The 16,545-nt window shown below is 36.4% G+C and overlaps 1 protein-coding gene across 1 annotated transcript; it reads left to right on the top strand.

Annotated features, from left to right (window-relative positions):
- Positions 1-383: 383 nt before the first annotated feature.
- LOC120628268 (transcription factor SUM-1) lies at positions 384-16,052 on the top strand. The gene is made up of 4 exons (XM_039896555.1): positions 384-665; positions 7,253-7,384; positions 15,228-15,330; positions 15,909-16,052. The coding sequence occupies exons 1-4, from the start codon at positions 429-431 to the stop codon at positions 15,986-15,988; spliced, it is 552 nt and encodes a 183-aa protein (XP_039752489.1). The 5' UTR covers positions 384-428; the 3' UTR covers positions 15,989-16,052.
- Positions 16,053-16,545: the final 493 nt, after the last annotated feature.

Below are 16,545 nucleotides of genomic sequence, written 5' to 3'. Positions count from 1 at the left end.
GTGCCTCGCTGCGGTGGTTTCGAGGACGTTTTAGATTTTATTTTGTTTTAAATAGTTTATTTAAGGTTATATTTAATAAGTATTAGTCCACGAAATAAAAAAATCATAGTTATATGACATCGATCTAAGTTTATCCTTTTTTAAATAAAGTTGTTACAGGAGCTGGACGTAAAAAATGACTCTCGAGAACTACATGGCATAACGTCGGAAAGCTTTCAACGCAAATTCAAAGGAAAAATATCACCCGCATCAATTTCAATCCAAACACCAATAAATTGGCATCTCTCAACGACGTCGCTAGACAGTTTATTACTGGGGTTTATTAATAGACATATTTTGTAAATCCGAAGACACCCCTCTAAAATCAGTATGGCGCGAATCGTTGCGCGCGGCGCTCGGAGTTTAAAAAAATAACTGTCAATGTCAAAATGAGCTATAGTGTCTATGATTGCGGATTCGAATTTCAAAAAGTGAACGACAAAGAGTGCTTTGATGGAATGAAAAAAGAAAAGAATGAAAGTGAGGCAAAGGAGGAACACATACAGCATGTTTTAGGGCCCAGTAGGCGGTGTTTAGCTTGGGCTTGCAAAGCTTGTAAAAGGAAAACGGCGGCTGTGGACAGAAGAAAAGCGGCGACGTTGCGCGAAAGGAGGAGATTACGGAAAGTAGGTTGTTAATAGACGTCTGAGTATTTTAAGCGCTTTAAAGCTTTAGTATACTTAGGCGATTGTTTGCGGTTTATTTATTTTAGCTGTAGCATGAGTTGTTACCGGTGACCATGATAGGTAGAGAATGTTTACCTTTACTTCGAGGAACAGAGACCAAAACATGGGACTTTTTAACGACCACAATTTTTTTTTCGCAGCATTTTGGGTCATCGCTTAACTACCTTTACCTTAAAAACCGGAAAATAACCAGTTAGTTATTTTTTTAAACATCTTTATTGCGTAGTAAAGGAGAAATTAAAAATATACTTAAAAAAAATAGAAGCAAAAGGCGACCTTGTCATTAAAAGTGATCTCTGCCAGGTAACCTTAACGATATGAATATACATGAGAGACGGGAAATCGCAATTACAATAAACAATAAGTACATAAATTTACTAATTATTACCGAAATACCTGTAACGGTGACCTTAATCAAAACATTTTGGAAATTAATTAATAATGCCTCTTAAACAAATTGAATCCTGAATTGAAAGTTTCAATGCAGGTTTCACTTAAAAAGAAACATCGAAAATGAAACCCTGACTTAAGGAATATAAAGTTTTGTGCGCAGCAGTTAAACAGTACCTACTTTATTAGTTGTGAATATGACGACGTAGATTATCATAAAATCAAATAATTTTTTTTATTCGCATGGGTCAACCACAGGCACTTAAAATTTTTTGAAAGAATTCGATAACACTGAGTTTTTTGAACGCGTGAAATTATTTCAGCTTCAGAAGAAGCCGTTTTGATGAAATAATTTTGCTTGGATATTCCAGCCTAATTAGATATCAATATTCCAGCCTGATAAAATATTTTCTGTAGTAGAACAAACTCGTAGATATATATTTAGATCGATAGGTCTTTACCTATATATTAGCACAAAATTGACTAAACAAAAAAGAAAAAACAATAGATTAAATATAATCAACATTTGCTCAACGGAGTTTAGAAGTTACGACGGGTATAGAAATGCTAAAAGCAGGAAATACCTATGCCGAGGGCCGCCCGGCCGCGTATTTTATAGTTTGATGTCAGCTAGTAGGCCTATAAAATCGTAAATACTTTCCGCCAAATCCAGCAAGTTCTTACACTTCAGTCGAATTGCTGCAAAACTACGTACCTTGGTTTCTGCCTGCCGTTCGGCCTTTTGCAATAAACCTGCATTCCGCGATACATTATAATCTAAGTAAATAATCAAAACTTATTGTACAGAGACATAAATATTTAAATATACAGATTTTACCACTGAGCATATTCAAACCAGCTTTGAAGAAATGACTCTTACAAAATTCGTTTTATTCAGTCAAGGAATTTTTAGTGCACAAAAATATTTGACTAGAAATATATATACCTAATTACCTATACTAAATTATACTTAATATTGTGCTTTTTAATTAACCTCATCGACGCGACGCGACTGAACGTCGCGTCGCGTCGATGTGAGCGATAAAATATGCGTGAAATACAAAATGATAACAAATGTATACCTAAAGGTTTAGTACCTAACATATTTTTTCCAAATAAAGAATTAGAATTCGAATTTTTGAATTTTATAAAGTATTGGTGTTTTTTATAAACACCGAACTTTGCGCTCTAACTTGACGTACCTACCTTCAAAATGTTAATCCTTTGAACGCGCGCTACAGGACGCATCCTAAAATGTCCCTGTAATCCTGTAATCCGTGATACGTGATCTGAAGACCATTTCTTCATCTATTTAAATTGTTCGTGTAAGAGTTGTGACAAAATGAAAGGATTACGTGCGTCGATTATGTTTTAAATTAAGAAGAAAACAAATACCCGGCTAACTATTTCGATTGCTTCTTCTTTGCCTGTATCTCGGTAGTTCCTTATATGAAATTGAGTATTAAAAGATAGTGAGAGGTAGTCCGGCTTTGTTCTACCACCGAATTTTATTCTGCCCCCAAACAGCATTGCTGAAGGGCTTGGTTGCTGGTGTCATAATAGGCACATGAGGCGTAACACCTCAGGTTGATGGACAAAGGATGTGTTCCTTGCAAGCCCTGCGAAGTGTTGCTCCGTTTATAGTTGTATTAAAAAAAAATCCTCTTTCCATCGGATGGGCAATGGCCATGTGCTTGGTCCATCAATAATTACTATGGAAAGTTGGCATGAAATAACCGGTCCAACTTCGGGGTAAGCTAGAATAGATCTGATGCTAATATCATAATCATCGTGGCTATCTATCTATGCACCTACTATTATTTTACGTGGTATACTGAGTTAGTAACTTGTCATTTTTTTAGTTGATACATACATACATACATCCATCCATACTCGCAAATTTTCTTTTTAATATTAAGTACTTGCTGTTATTTGTGAAGAGTTATGTCCTTTATCTCCGACAGTATTTATCAGATCTTCATTAAAATAAGACACTACATATTTGATAGTATACGCATAGTGAAATCGGTTCAAATTTAACGGACCTATGAAGTAAGACAGACAGAAATTAAATAAAAATCTATTTTTGATTATAAAGTATCTCCCGGTCAACATTTTCGAAATATATTAAATGTACAGAAATTTTCCAGTTACAGTTTTATTATATAAGTCATCATAGAGGTAATCTCGATTGACAACTGCGCAAACGCAGTGCAAAATAAATAAATTCTTTAGTTTCTAATAACGTAATTTATAATTAACAGACTCAATTTATTTATGCACTATGGTCTGTGTATGAGAGGTCTCGGCTTAAACCCGGTAGAGCCAATTTGGGAATTTATAATTTCTGAATTCTCTCTGTTCTTCTCCGGTAGGATAGGCAGGCTTCGGCCTTCTTCTTCTGTTCCTGAGCCTATCTCCGTACTTGCCCGTTGTACATATACTGTACCGACAAGCGATTTAGCATTAAAGTACAATGTCACTTAAAACCGTTTGGAGGTTTGGGTTTGATGCAGCAAACGAAAAAACAATATAAGTGATTGTGATAAAGCGAGCCTCCAACCATCTCTGTTCCATCACTTACCATGCAGTCAAAGGTTAACTAGTTGTGGAAGCAAATTACCTAGGTACTGATGTCGACTCAGTCCCAGGGGGAATCGAACCCACGGCCTTGGACTCAGTAAGCAGGGTCACCCACTGCGCCAATCGGCCGTCAATGTTTGGCCGTCATACTTTTCACGACTACCATATAGGTAGTCGTTTGCGACAAATGAAAGGGCTTGACTAGTAGATTAATGTGCAACTATTGAAAGTTGGGGTTTCTTTAAGGAGATACCTAAAAGTTTATACTAAGATAACTTTCACCAAGTAAATACACACACGTCGATTATTATAGGACCTCCTCCTTTTTTAAAGTCAAACTAAAATTCCGTGATTTAAACAGACCGTTATTTAAATGTAACTAAGTTAGGAGGTACTTAACGCGAGTTAAAAATAAAATCGAATAAACTATCCCTAAAGTGGTATACTTAGTTAATTTGAGGTGACAGATTCCTCCCGAGGAGACAGGAGTGTTTAAAACACCATTAACTGGAGTGACACATGATCGAGAAGTTAACTTAGCAGGGTCTTCTTGCTATTTAGAATTCATATTTGATGGACTGTTTGTTACCTATATTTTCGTTGCTGTGGCATAATATTATTTCCCAAAAGGAGGGACCAATTTTGTTTTCGTTTTTTTGAAAGGTTGGAAAAATAAAAAGTAAAATCAGGAGTGTTTTTAGTTATAGGGAGTATGTATGATGAAAACCGGTTGCCGGCGCCACAAAATGGCGGATTACATTTTTTCACGACTATCATATTGGTAGTCGTGGGTGACAAATGAAAGGGCTTGACTAGTAGAACAATGTGCAACCTATTGGAAGGCGGCGGTTTTTTAACTTTTTATTTTATAGTAGTATTATAATGAAAACTGCTTCAGAGTCACAAAGAAAACACTATCCATATAATATACACATGTTTCCCGGCTATTACCTACTTAGTTTAATAGGTCTCACTGATAGTTCAAAACAAAGTATCTATTCGTTTATTAATGATTTGTTCATGAAGTGACTTTTGAGCTTATTTAAGACCGAATTCCATAAAAGTACTGGTAATCTCCAACTTCCGGAATTAAAAATTTAATAAAAATGAACAGCTAATATTGAATGAAATGACCCGATGAAAAACTTATTTCGTACGTACGAGCGTATCAAGGGCGTTTATTGTTTGAGGGTGTTTCCCATCTCGTTAAACAATCTACTATTTGACCATATAGTTTTTGGAGTCAAGATTACTATGGAAAAAGTTCATACGCACACGTGTAAAAACGATTTGAAGGCATTAGTGGATTAAAACGCACTGACGCGACGCGACTATAAAATAATATTAATTTAACAGTAAACGTATATTTCCTAAAAACAGCCTTTAGGGACGTTACTTTAAAATACACCCTCAAATTTTAAAATCAAATTATTTAATCGTTACCAGCAACTTAGATTTAGATAATCAGAACATGAAAATCATTTTATCATAAATAAAATAACTTTCATATAAATCACACAATTCTTATAATATAATTAATTTATTAGCACAGTAAATCAATAAAATCCCTGTAACATTAACTAGAAGCACAAATTCCCTGATTCCCTTACGATAAATTAACCCCCACTTTGGCGTCTCGTGCGCACTTTGACAGATTTATTTCAAACGATCATAATATTTGAAGAGGCTTACAAAACGGTACAAGAGTTTCAGAATAAAAATAAATTGTATCGCTTTGAACAGCGCGATAAATTTATTTTTATGTGAAATTAAGATGTCCCCCATATATTTTACGGTTTATTAGGCGCTATTTTTAATGTTCTAAGGGCGATGTCACATGGTGTTAACTAAGTTATATTGGACTTTGACATGTCTAGTCATAGGAGTACTTACTGTGTGTCACATAATTTGCTAAACTTTAAAACATACATGAATATAGCAGATTTTTAATCGACAGTTTTCTAGCGATTTAGCAGTCAGAATAATTAGAAATAAACTGTCTAATTATTCTGTCTGACTGCATAGTCAGAAAAAGGAGATAGTTTTAGGACAGTGTACAGACGTTGAAACTGCTAGGCTTGTCTATTTTACGTACTTGCTATGGGCCAAAGCAGTTGATGAACGAAATATAGATTAGGTCATGCGAATCCCTCCGTGTAAATTGTAAAGAAAAAGGTATACTTACAGTAGCTTCGCAATATATTTATAATAATTTAATTGTTGTAAAACGAAACATTAGCGTTGTAAAAAAAAGTTGATATAAACAATCGACTTACTAGAAACGGTCGTAAATTGGTGATATCAGCATATCGTCTTGGTAAAGTGCTGTAAACCTTTGTGGGTCTGACTATATGCTTTTATAACATAACGAAGAAAACAATACCAATAAATCGAGGTTACTATTGATGAATTTCCTAATGACAAGGTTATTTGGAAACAAGCCGCTCCGCTTTAATCTCACACATGATAGAATGATTGTTAAATTGTAAAATGATGTTGGAAAACAGCGACTGCTCAGTTTCTTGCCGACTACTTCTCGATAGAATCTGCCTTCCGAACCGGTAGTACAGTCACTACAAACAGACGAACTTGACATTTCAGGCCTACTTGAAATAAATTTTGAGGCCTACTTGAAACGAATTTGAAATTGAATTAGCATTTCTGTACGATGCCGCGAATAAACTGTTTAGGGGTTCTATACTCCACAGGTTAGCCCGCTACCATCATAGACTTCCATGATTGCATTGCAATCAACTTTAGTTACAAAAAAGATACATTCTTATAAAATATATCAAAGGCAAGGAAGGGTGCCTCGTCCTTCAGTTTTATAGTTGTCAAAACAATTTTTATTTGATCCCGCTCGTGTCGCGCGCGTAATGTCTCGGAACTAATAACGCTGAATTTGTGAAAGACTCGAGTTATTTTGATTAGGAATTTTCTTGGGGATGGACTGAGAAATCTTTCTTTAAAACGATGTTCAGCCCCGGATTAGACTAAAATAATGTAGAATAAAGCAAAAGTATAATTTGCAATAAAAAATATGCAAATTATAGCTTTGCTATATATATAACTGGTCGACTTCGTTCGCGTTTTTTCAACTTTGTTGTGGACTTTTGAGGAACAATTCCGTGATACATTATTTTAGCATAAATCGCACGCATCGAAATCTCTCAAAAGGAAGCGTGATGTAATATAGTCATAGAAATCTGAATAGGTAATAGCCAAGCCAAAAGGATTTTTCCGATTCGAACCAATAAAATTCAAAATTCATTTATTTCAAGTAGGCCCAGTTAATAAGCACTTTTGAAACGTCAAGTCAGTCTGTTAGTAGCCTAGACCAGAGAAAATTCAGAAATTAAAAGTTCCCAAATTGCACCTGTTGAGAATTGAACCCGGAATCTCCAACTTAAAACCACAGCGCTCACGAATGTTCCAGGGTGGTCGTCGACAATTGCAACAATTTGCAATATGCGCGACATCTGTGTGTCACGGTTAACACTGGACTGGTGCCGATATAAGCAAGCAGTGATAACTTATAAACGCTTGTGTTTCAGGTAAACGCAGCATTCGAAGAACTTCGTATACGTGCCAGAGCCGGTAGCGGTCGCCTGCCGAAACTGGAGATCCTGCGAGCGGCCATACAACACATCGAAAGGCTGCAGGCTGCCTTAAGAGCTGCGGCTGCAGTGAGTACCCATCTAGAACATATAAACAAGCTGCGAAGAACAGACAACCTTTCCTCTACTCCGCTTCCCAAGTCTTCGCTCTCCGCTTTGTTATTATTGCCACTTTGCCATGATTATTCCCAATCAACCGTTCCCACGAAGCCGCGCCTCGCCTCCATGGTAGTTTCACTAGATTGCTCAGGCATCTGCTGCTTTCCCAACACAGAATATAAATAAAATAAATATACTACGACAATACACACATCGCCACCTAGCTCCTAAGTAAGCTTAGCTTGTGTTATGGGAACTAAGATGACTGACGAATATTTTTATGAGTAATATACATAAATACTTAGAATATACATATAAACACCCAGACACTGAAAAATATTCACGCTCATCACACAAACATTTTCCAGTAGTGGGAATCGAACCCACGGCCTTGGACTTAGAAAGCAGGGTCGTTGCAAACTGCGCCAATCGGCCAAGAAGAACGCAATATCTAACAATTCCCGGCCAGATTCCGGTATCGAAGCCAGTATTTAGGTGATACGCACAAACAACATGCTAACTAGACTACGAGGCAGTCAGAGGCTTTCTAATAAGCATATAATTTTGCAGCTTCTGTAAATATTGATTGAATTTTGTTACGCGAAAGTTAGATAGAAGAAAAAAGTTCAAAAAAAGTCCGTCATTCTGTTTAAATATAGCGCGTAACCGCGGAAAACGGCATGTCGCGATGTTAAATCGCCATTAATTCACGTCGGACATTATTTATCTGTACACGTGCGCGCGGGACGCCGAGAAATAGAATACGGGGAACCGAGATCGGATTATTTTAATTGGCTTCACATTTTGTACACTTCTTGTTTGATACCCATCCCAGATTTGGCGTGTTATGAAATCTTGTTTTTTTTAAAATTAGTTTTCTTGAAAAGTTGTCAACAAAGAGGTCACAAAGTAAAAACCTTCGCACATTATATTTCGATCCCAATATTAGCCCAAAAATAGATTACGGGAAGCTGATATCGGGTTATTTTAATAGGTTTTATAAATTTTACACATCTTGTACACTTCTTGTTTGATGACCAACCGAGTTTCGGCGTGTTATAAAAACTGTTATTTATTTTTCTTAAAAATTGAAAGTAAATATTTCATACCGTGAAAACCTTCGTACACTATATTTCGAAATCAACAGCAACTCGTCGCAGGTAAATTATTATTTGTTGTCGTAGCTATGAGTGGACTGTATACTTCCGAAGCACGTACGCTACATTGTGTAGCAACGACGCGGGTGAATAGGGTTAATATCTAGGGGAACCAATTTTGATCCTCGGCACACACCTCTTAATTTTCAGACTGTGCGATTTTTAATGAAAAATTTTTAAAATATTTTTTAATTTAACGGTGAAAACATTGTGAGGAAGCTACGTCAAGCAAATTTTCCCGGAGCAACGTAAAATACGAACAGTGGGCTGCCATAGCCCTCTTAATTTCACCCCAGCTACGCCGCTACGACAAACGGTATAACGCTTTCTAATGCCGTGTTGCCCCGGCTGCGCCCAGTAAAAATAAAGTTAGATACTTCTTTTGCATTTACATTTATAAGATTTTTTTTCAAGTCAGACAGGCGACCTTACTTAATTTGTTTTATTTTTGAAGTTATACTTCTATTGGCGCGTTAGGGAAAAATGGTGAGAGTAAATTATTACGATGCGCGCGTACACCGTCACAAAAAACCGACACCATGAAGTTAGCTAGTTAGTCAACATTTTAGTTTTTCCAAAAAAGGTCAAAGAAGTATAGCCTCTAACGCGTGTACATAAGTACACACACTCCTCCTTAACCAAGAAAGGCCCAGGGTCAGTAGGTGACGGAGAGCTCGGAGTGTATACAATATAAGTAGTATATTTCCTAGTATAGTATTAAGGATTACGTAAACGATAATAAAGCTTGGGTGTGAACTATTGCTCTAACCAGGCTTCTTAAATATTTTCAAATGACAGACTGTGATAACAAAAAGAACATTTTGTTGTGCGCTTCTTCTTAGACCAGGGCGCGTTTGGAACCCTCGTAGCTTTAGTTTTATGTTTACGAATGTAGTTATCGCCATTACTACTCACAACTATGTACAAATTTTGTATGTAATCGACGCATCAAAAGTGCCACCTATGTGCCTATTTGAATAACGAAATATTTGACTTTGACTTTTGACTTCATCGTGATCAAATCAGAAATGGGGAGATCCGTAGCAGAACCAGAGTTCACTTAACTTACTACTCAATAGGTCGCGAAACTAAAGTGGCAATGGCCGGAGCATATAGCTCGGAGAACCAATGGACGTTGGGGTCCCAAGGTGCTGGAATGGCGACCTCTCACCAGTAGAACTGTCGACGAGATGGATGGATGACTTCAATCGAGTGGCAGGGAACCGCTGGACTCAAGGGGCACGAAACCGTGGTATTTCGAACTCCCTTAAAAATACAAGCAGTGGACGTCCTTTGATTCACATAATAGATAAACCAAGAAGTCTTGAAATTACTATTTACATATTCAGACAACTAAGAACAAATAGAGTATACTCAAGACATTAGTCTTGTACCGATATAATACGTATCCGTACGTTCGTTCCACCCCGTCGCGCGTGTCCACGTCCCAACGACGCACGTCGGATAAGTAGGTGTATCACCGGGATTAGGAGTCCTAGAAATAAACTGGTGTCTAATTTGAAACCTAGATACGTCGACGGTTCAGAAACAGAACGCGTCGCTGTAACTAAGTTTATGGTATCAAACGAAAGGCCTTGCGAAACGCTAATCGGTCTTTGCCTGTTACCAACGACCCCCTGGTGCAGTGGTGAGCGCTGTGGTTTTAAGTTAGAGCTCCCTGGTTCGATTCCCGGTAAGGCCAATTTGGGAATTTATTATTACGAAATTTTCTGTCTGGTCAGGTGGGAGACTTCGACCGTGGCTAGTTACCACCCGACGACAAAGACGTGCCGCTAAGTGATTTAGCGTTCCGGTACGATATCGCGTAGAAACCGATTAGGGATACGGGCGCCATACTCAATAACCTAACAGGCTAGCCCGCCACCATCTTCAATTTCCACCCGGAGAGATTGCAGTCAAAGGCTATTTTATAAAAGGCTGAAATATCTTCACTGGCATACATAATCCTATATTTACTACAACGTGCTACCTATTAAGGTACTTGTAATTAAAGTTATATTTTTCACGCCTTAAAACAACGACAGACCATTTCATTTTATTATTAAAGAAATCCCTAAGCATGACCGCTGAGGTGTTGGAAAATTATATCTAAGTATACTTGCGACACGTGCCTTAAACTTTTCTAAGCTACGTTTTAACTTTTAAGCAATTAAATATTGCACTTACTTTAACGGTGAAGGAAAACATCGTGTGCCTGCCTGAGATGTTGGAAAAGAGCAACTGAGTTTCTTGCCGGCTTCTTCTCGGTAAAATCTGCCTTCCGAACCGGTGGTAGAGTCACTACAAACAGACAGACTTGACGTTTCTTAAGTGCTTATAATAGGCCTACTTATAAATAAATAAATATAAATAAATATACTACGGCAATACACACATCGCCACCTAGCCCCTAAGTAAGCGTAGCTTGTGTTATGGGTACTAAGATGACTGATGAATATTTTTATGAATGATATATACATAAATACTTAGAAAATACATATAAACACCTAGACACTGAAAAACACTTAATGCTCATCACACAAACATTTTCCAGTTGTGGGAATCGAACCCACGGCCTTGAACTCAGAAAGCAGGGTCGCTGCCCACTGCGCCAGTCGGCCGTCACTTATACAAATGAATTTTGAATTTGAATTTGAATTTGAGAAGCAGGAGGAATAGGCATCTTCTAGGCAAGCGCGTCCCATCTTAGACCACATCTACACTTTCAAGATAAAAACCATAACTTTAAAGATAAAGATGTTAAACATAACATGCTATATTACTTCAATCGCTCTGCTCTTAATAAAGGTAGCGTGATGTTAATTAGCCGATAAGCTTGCTGGAGAAGGCTATTAAAAGCATTTTTTTTTAATCCGACTGGAAGTTCGAGCGTATTAAAAAAAAACTCTTCGAGAGATTAGCGTACTAAAAAAAACTCTTCCGTTTTATTTAGATAGATAGATAGATAACTTTAAACCACATCCATGGCTTTATTATTACTAAGAACGGATAAATATTATATTAAGTATTTTACTTTAGGTATTTGTTTGTGTAATAACTTTTCGTAACTGATTTTGTCATGTCTTTATAATTTTTTATCTAACGCCTTTTTTTTTTATTATTTAACACACATAAGAACAACAAAATAAAACACAAACACCAATAAAAATAAAACTATCCATTCTCCACCACATGCGTGTATAAATGCAGCCAATAGATGTGACAGACTTACGTTCTAGGATATTTACCTAAAATCATATAAAATAATATAATAGAGTAAGAGAATACAGTGTCGAGTTAAATTATGAAAAATTATTTTATTGCACGCCTCATAAGCGAAGCGTTGAGGTTGTGCTCTACTCTCGACATTTCAAAAAAAGCAGTTTTCTCGAAACTGAAATTGATTTTTTGTTATTTATATTGCACTTACAGGTTAATTTGAGTACACTAATATCAAGTCAAATAATTTGTCAGGCACATAAAATACATTTCAATAATATTTTTTTTGTTTAACATAGTAAATAATAACATTAAACATAATCTTTTCTGTACGTCCGTGTATGGACGGGTGTATGTGGCATCAAAATTGGTCGAAAATATGATCGTATCGGAATAATTTTTTTTTAATTATCTAAAGTAACACACGACATAATTTCTTAGTTAATATGAGCGTTCAATTCACTGTCGTTAAATTTTCATGTAATTATTCTAGCTAATATTAATTGTAACTTTCAATGTGCAATCATTATGACATTCCCGTGTCTTGTTTACAAAAAATTAATAATAATTAATATGAAAAAAAAAAATTGTAATAGCATTGAAAGTTTCAGTTAAAAAAATTTCAATTTTATTGTGAAAAAAATGAGATTATGAGGCGTGCACTTTTGGATTTTCCAAATTTTTTTTTACATTTGCACAAGCAGAGTGCTGCAACTATGCAGAGATATTATGAAAGAAACAGATGTCAAGATCGGAGGCGGAAACTAACTCGTTATAAAGGCGATGGGTACGTTCTAACCACAGGACTGTAGACAAAAGTGGTGTTTTTTTAATACTTAGTAGTAATATCTATTTATTAATTTTTATTATAAATAAAATCTCTTAATTTGCACACAAAAATGCAGAAGAAGAATAAAAAAAAAATAGGTGGTGTAACCTTTACGCGCGATTGAATTTAAACTTTTATTATTATTTATTGATCAAAGAGTAAAATGTACCTGGGACTCCGCCATTTCATTTAATATTCACTACAAATATAATATAATACAAATATCATAATCAATGCCGAGCAGGCCAAGAGGCGTAAATATGAAAACCTGGATAGCAGCTTCATTTTTGTGCCTTTTGGAGTAGAGACTTTGGGAGAGTGGGGTCCGGAGGCAAGAGCTCTTTTCAAAGAATTATAGAAAAGGGTTATCGAGTCTACCGGTGATCCTAGAGCGGGCAGTTACCTTGGCCAACGAATTAGTTTGGCCATCCAAAGGGGCAATGCTGCCAGCATCTTAGGAACTGTGCCTCGCTGCGGTGGTTTCGAGGACGTTTTAGAGTTTATTTCGTTTTAAATAGTTTATTTTATGTTATATTTATAAAACAATTATACAATCAATTAGGATTATTTATTTCATTGAATATATTGGAAATAAATAATCCTAATTGATTATGATATTTGCCACTAGCTGGCGTATAAGTCAAGAAGCGTGGAGTATATGACAATGACCAATCCAAATTATTATTTTTAAATAGCAAAAACTACACCGACGTCTTTTTAAGACCAACTAAGCGTTACTTCCGTTCGAAAAAATTGTGAGCTCCCTAAGCGCGCCTAAATAAGTTTTACTTCAAAACACAGACATAAGCAGTATACAAAAGGCGGCCTTATCGCTTAGTAGCGATTTCTGCCAGGAAACCTTAGGATAAGGAAAAGAAAAGGATAACAGACGTCAGGTTTTGCATAATTAAAAAAAATACATACTACTTAATAACTAAGTACCTGCTAATACCTCTAATACTGATAATATATCAAAGACAGCAGAACAGGATCTTTCACTAAATATGGCTCACTCGATAAAACATTTATTTCTGTCTGCAGTAAAGTGAGAAACTTGTCATCAATAACATAAAAAATATATGCAAGTAAGTAATGCGTCCATCAGTGATCACTGCGCAATAAAATACCATTTGATATCATCGTGTTCTGCTCATGTTGGTCTTGTTAAGTTGCTCGCACATTACGAGGTGAAACGCACGAGTTGGTCTACGAATGAATGAATGTTTACTATAAAATTATTGTTCATTCGTTTTCAAAATGCATCACTAATTTCATTCACAAATATGCAGATAGGTACAATTAAGTTGTTACAATTAAATTGAGTGACCTGTGCCAGCAATAAGGTCGGTGTATTCACAATACGTTCTCTGCTTTTCATCCACTTTAGAGTAACTTAGAAAAGTTATTAGGTACTTTGCTAGTTGGTGACGGCAGATCAGAATACAGTTGACGGCACCCCTCCTAATCCGGAATAGATGAGATTTGGTATCTTGTAATGTGCAATGAACTTTAGTCGTGTATGTGCGTCGGTATGTCCGCGCATTCGTCACACCCCGTCGCGCCGCTGTGTCTTTGCAGTTTGAAACGCATTTGATATTCTCAGATCGAGAATAACTACAAAATAGAAATAAACTGCTTAGAAGTAAGACCATGCTTCGGTAGCCTAAGCATGGCTTACTCTTCTCGTAATTTAAAATAACTGGGCAAGTTTGTGATGTGTCGTAAAATAAGGAACTGTGTAGGGAGCTGTTATAATTTAAAAAAGGTTTTTGATGAGATTTGGCCTCTTTATTTTCAGGTTTCTGTACCTTTATGATAACATAGTGTCAACAAATAGAATAAATATAGGTAAATAATAGGTCATTCATAGGAAGATCCAAATACCGGGGTCTTGTGCCGCTTGGGTCCAGGTCCCTGTGACTTATTTGACGGCATGTCCACCACGTGGTCTACCAACGCTGCGTTTACCGGATCGTGGGCGCCATTGCAGCACCTTGGGACTTATAGAATTACTCTGTTGTCTATCTTTTATTTTAATCAGTCCGAAAAAATCTAAAGCGTCGATTCCCAAAATTCGATGCTTTCGAATTCAGTAATTTTTTTAAAAGAAAATGTTTATTTGGACATTTTACTAAATTTAATTATATCTGATTAATGTTTCTTATTAAAACTGAATATTGTATTTTTATTATGCCATATTATGTATCTCCTTTAAATAGCCCATTATTTCATGCATTATATTTTCTATACGATAGTGTGTCGATGTTTCACATCTGCCGTGTTACAGAAAGCCCCACGTCCGACGCGACGCGACGCGCTAGTCGCGAACTACTCCACTTTTTATTAACTTGCATTAACAAAATCCTTAGGCAAAGTGGCAGACAGGAGACGGCCTGGCCAGTGGCCGGAGAAGAATATCATGGCTCAAAAATCTACGACAATGGTTTGGAAAGAGCACCAAATCATTATTTAGAGCAGCGGTGTCCAAAGTTGAGAAAGCCCTAATGATTGCCAGCCTTCGTAAGGAGACGGCACTCTAAGAAGAAGAACAAAATCCTTTTTATTTAATTACGATTAGGCTGATTATGATGTCTTTTTCATTTCGTAGTTGGAGTCAGACAGTTGTAAAAGCTACGTGGAGCCGCCGACAACGAAAACGCAAATTGATTCGCGAGACACAAAGACAGACAAGGAAAAACCATTTATAAACGGTAAGCGGTTAGATTAAATGCATAAGAGAATCGTAAAGGCACGGTTTCTCCTTTTTAATGTATTTCCTTATTTACTCTCTGGATAAGGCAATATTTTTTTTTCGTACAATCACAGTCTATTGTGACCTTCTATAGTGACCAAAATTCACCTATTTTACCGTTACGTTCAGAGGACTTAAAGACAATTTTTTTAAAAAATAACATGGAAGAAAGTAAGAGAAATTTAGATGTCTTAAATTTTTCATGCAAAACATAAAAGAATCTGCAGGGATTACGTATGTCGCGACAGGCGTAAATCTCGCGATCACTGCTGTCAAGCATCAACGTTTGACAGTAAGTAACACGTAAGTAAGATACGTAATCCCCCTGGGCTTCAGTTTTGACAAACAGGGGAATACGAACCGTCGCGTCGTCTCGTAAATTTTTTATTTACTTATCATTTCGGTTTCTATTTCCATGAATTAACCGCTAAAAAAAGCAATATTTCAACCGGTTTTTAAAAAAGATTAACCGGTAAACTAAAATCATTTTTCAACCCTGGGTCCTGGAGTTAAATGTTTGCTTTTATTTTGTTTTAGGTGAGTCGACGCCTTGTGGACTGAACAGTTTAGCGCGCCTTCGGTGTATAGTGCAAGCATTAGCGAAGGACAACCCTTAGCTATAGCCAATACCTAAATAGATCTCAGAATTACTGGTGCTCAATTATAATTAATATTTATTTATATTAAATTGTTTTATTCATCATCAATATCCCCATCACGCTATCTATGATATCTATCTATGCTCTCAACGATTACCGGATGAAGCGGAACATGTGCATATATCTTATAGGATCTTTGTCTTGTTCATTGGTAGGCCCACCTGTTGTGAAACTCTGCTGAAGTAAGGCTTTACAAAGTGAATGTACAGTAACTGATCGCGCTATATTTCTCTGAATAGAGTTCTATTCAGCGACTTTTATCGTTCGCTGGTTGTAATAATCTTTTTTGACTTTCCCAAAGGCCGAAAATCTAATAATATAAATAGGCATTAAATTAAGAACATACAAAATCCTCTTTCAGTCATTATTGTATGCAGTGCATTGTGTGCAAAAGCAGTGAAAACGTCCCGCGCACGTCTCACTTTACATTCGCAGAATGTTGCTAGCTCACAAACTTTTTCTCATATTCCCATTTTATGATAAGCGTGAATAAAATAATAGGTAGATAAATTTAT

Source organism: Pararge aegeria, chromosome 12 (genome assembly GCF_905163445.1).
Source record: "Pararge aegeria chromosome 12, ilParAegt1.1, whole genome shotgun sequence".
In the NCBI taxonomy this organism is placed as follows: domain Eukaryota; kingdom Metazoa; phylum Arthropoda; class Insecta; order Lepidoptera; family Nymphalidae; genus Pararge; species Pararge aegeria.
The sequence above is the reverse complement of the archived record's forward strand: the minus strand, read 5'-3'. Positions and strand labels throughout refer to the sequence as shown.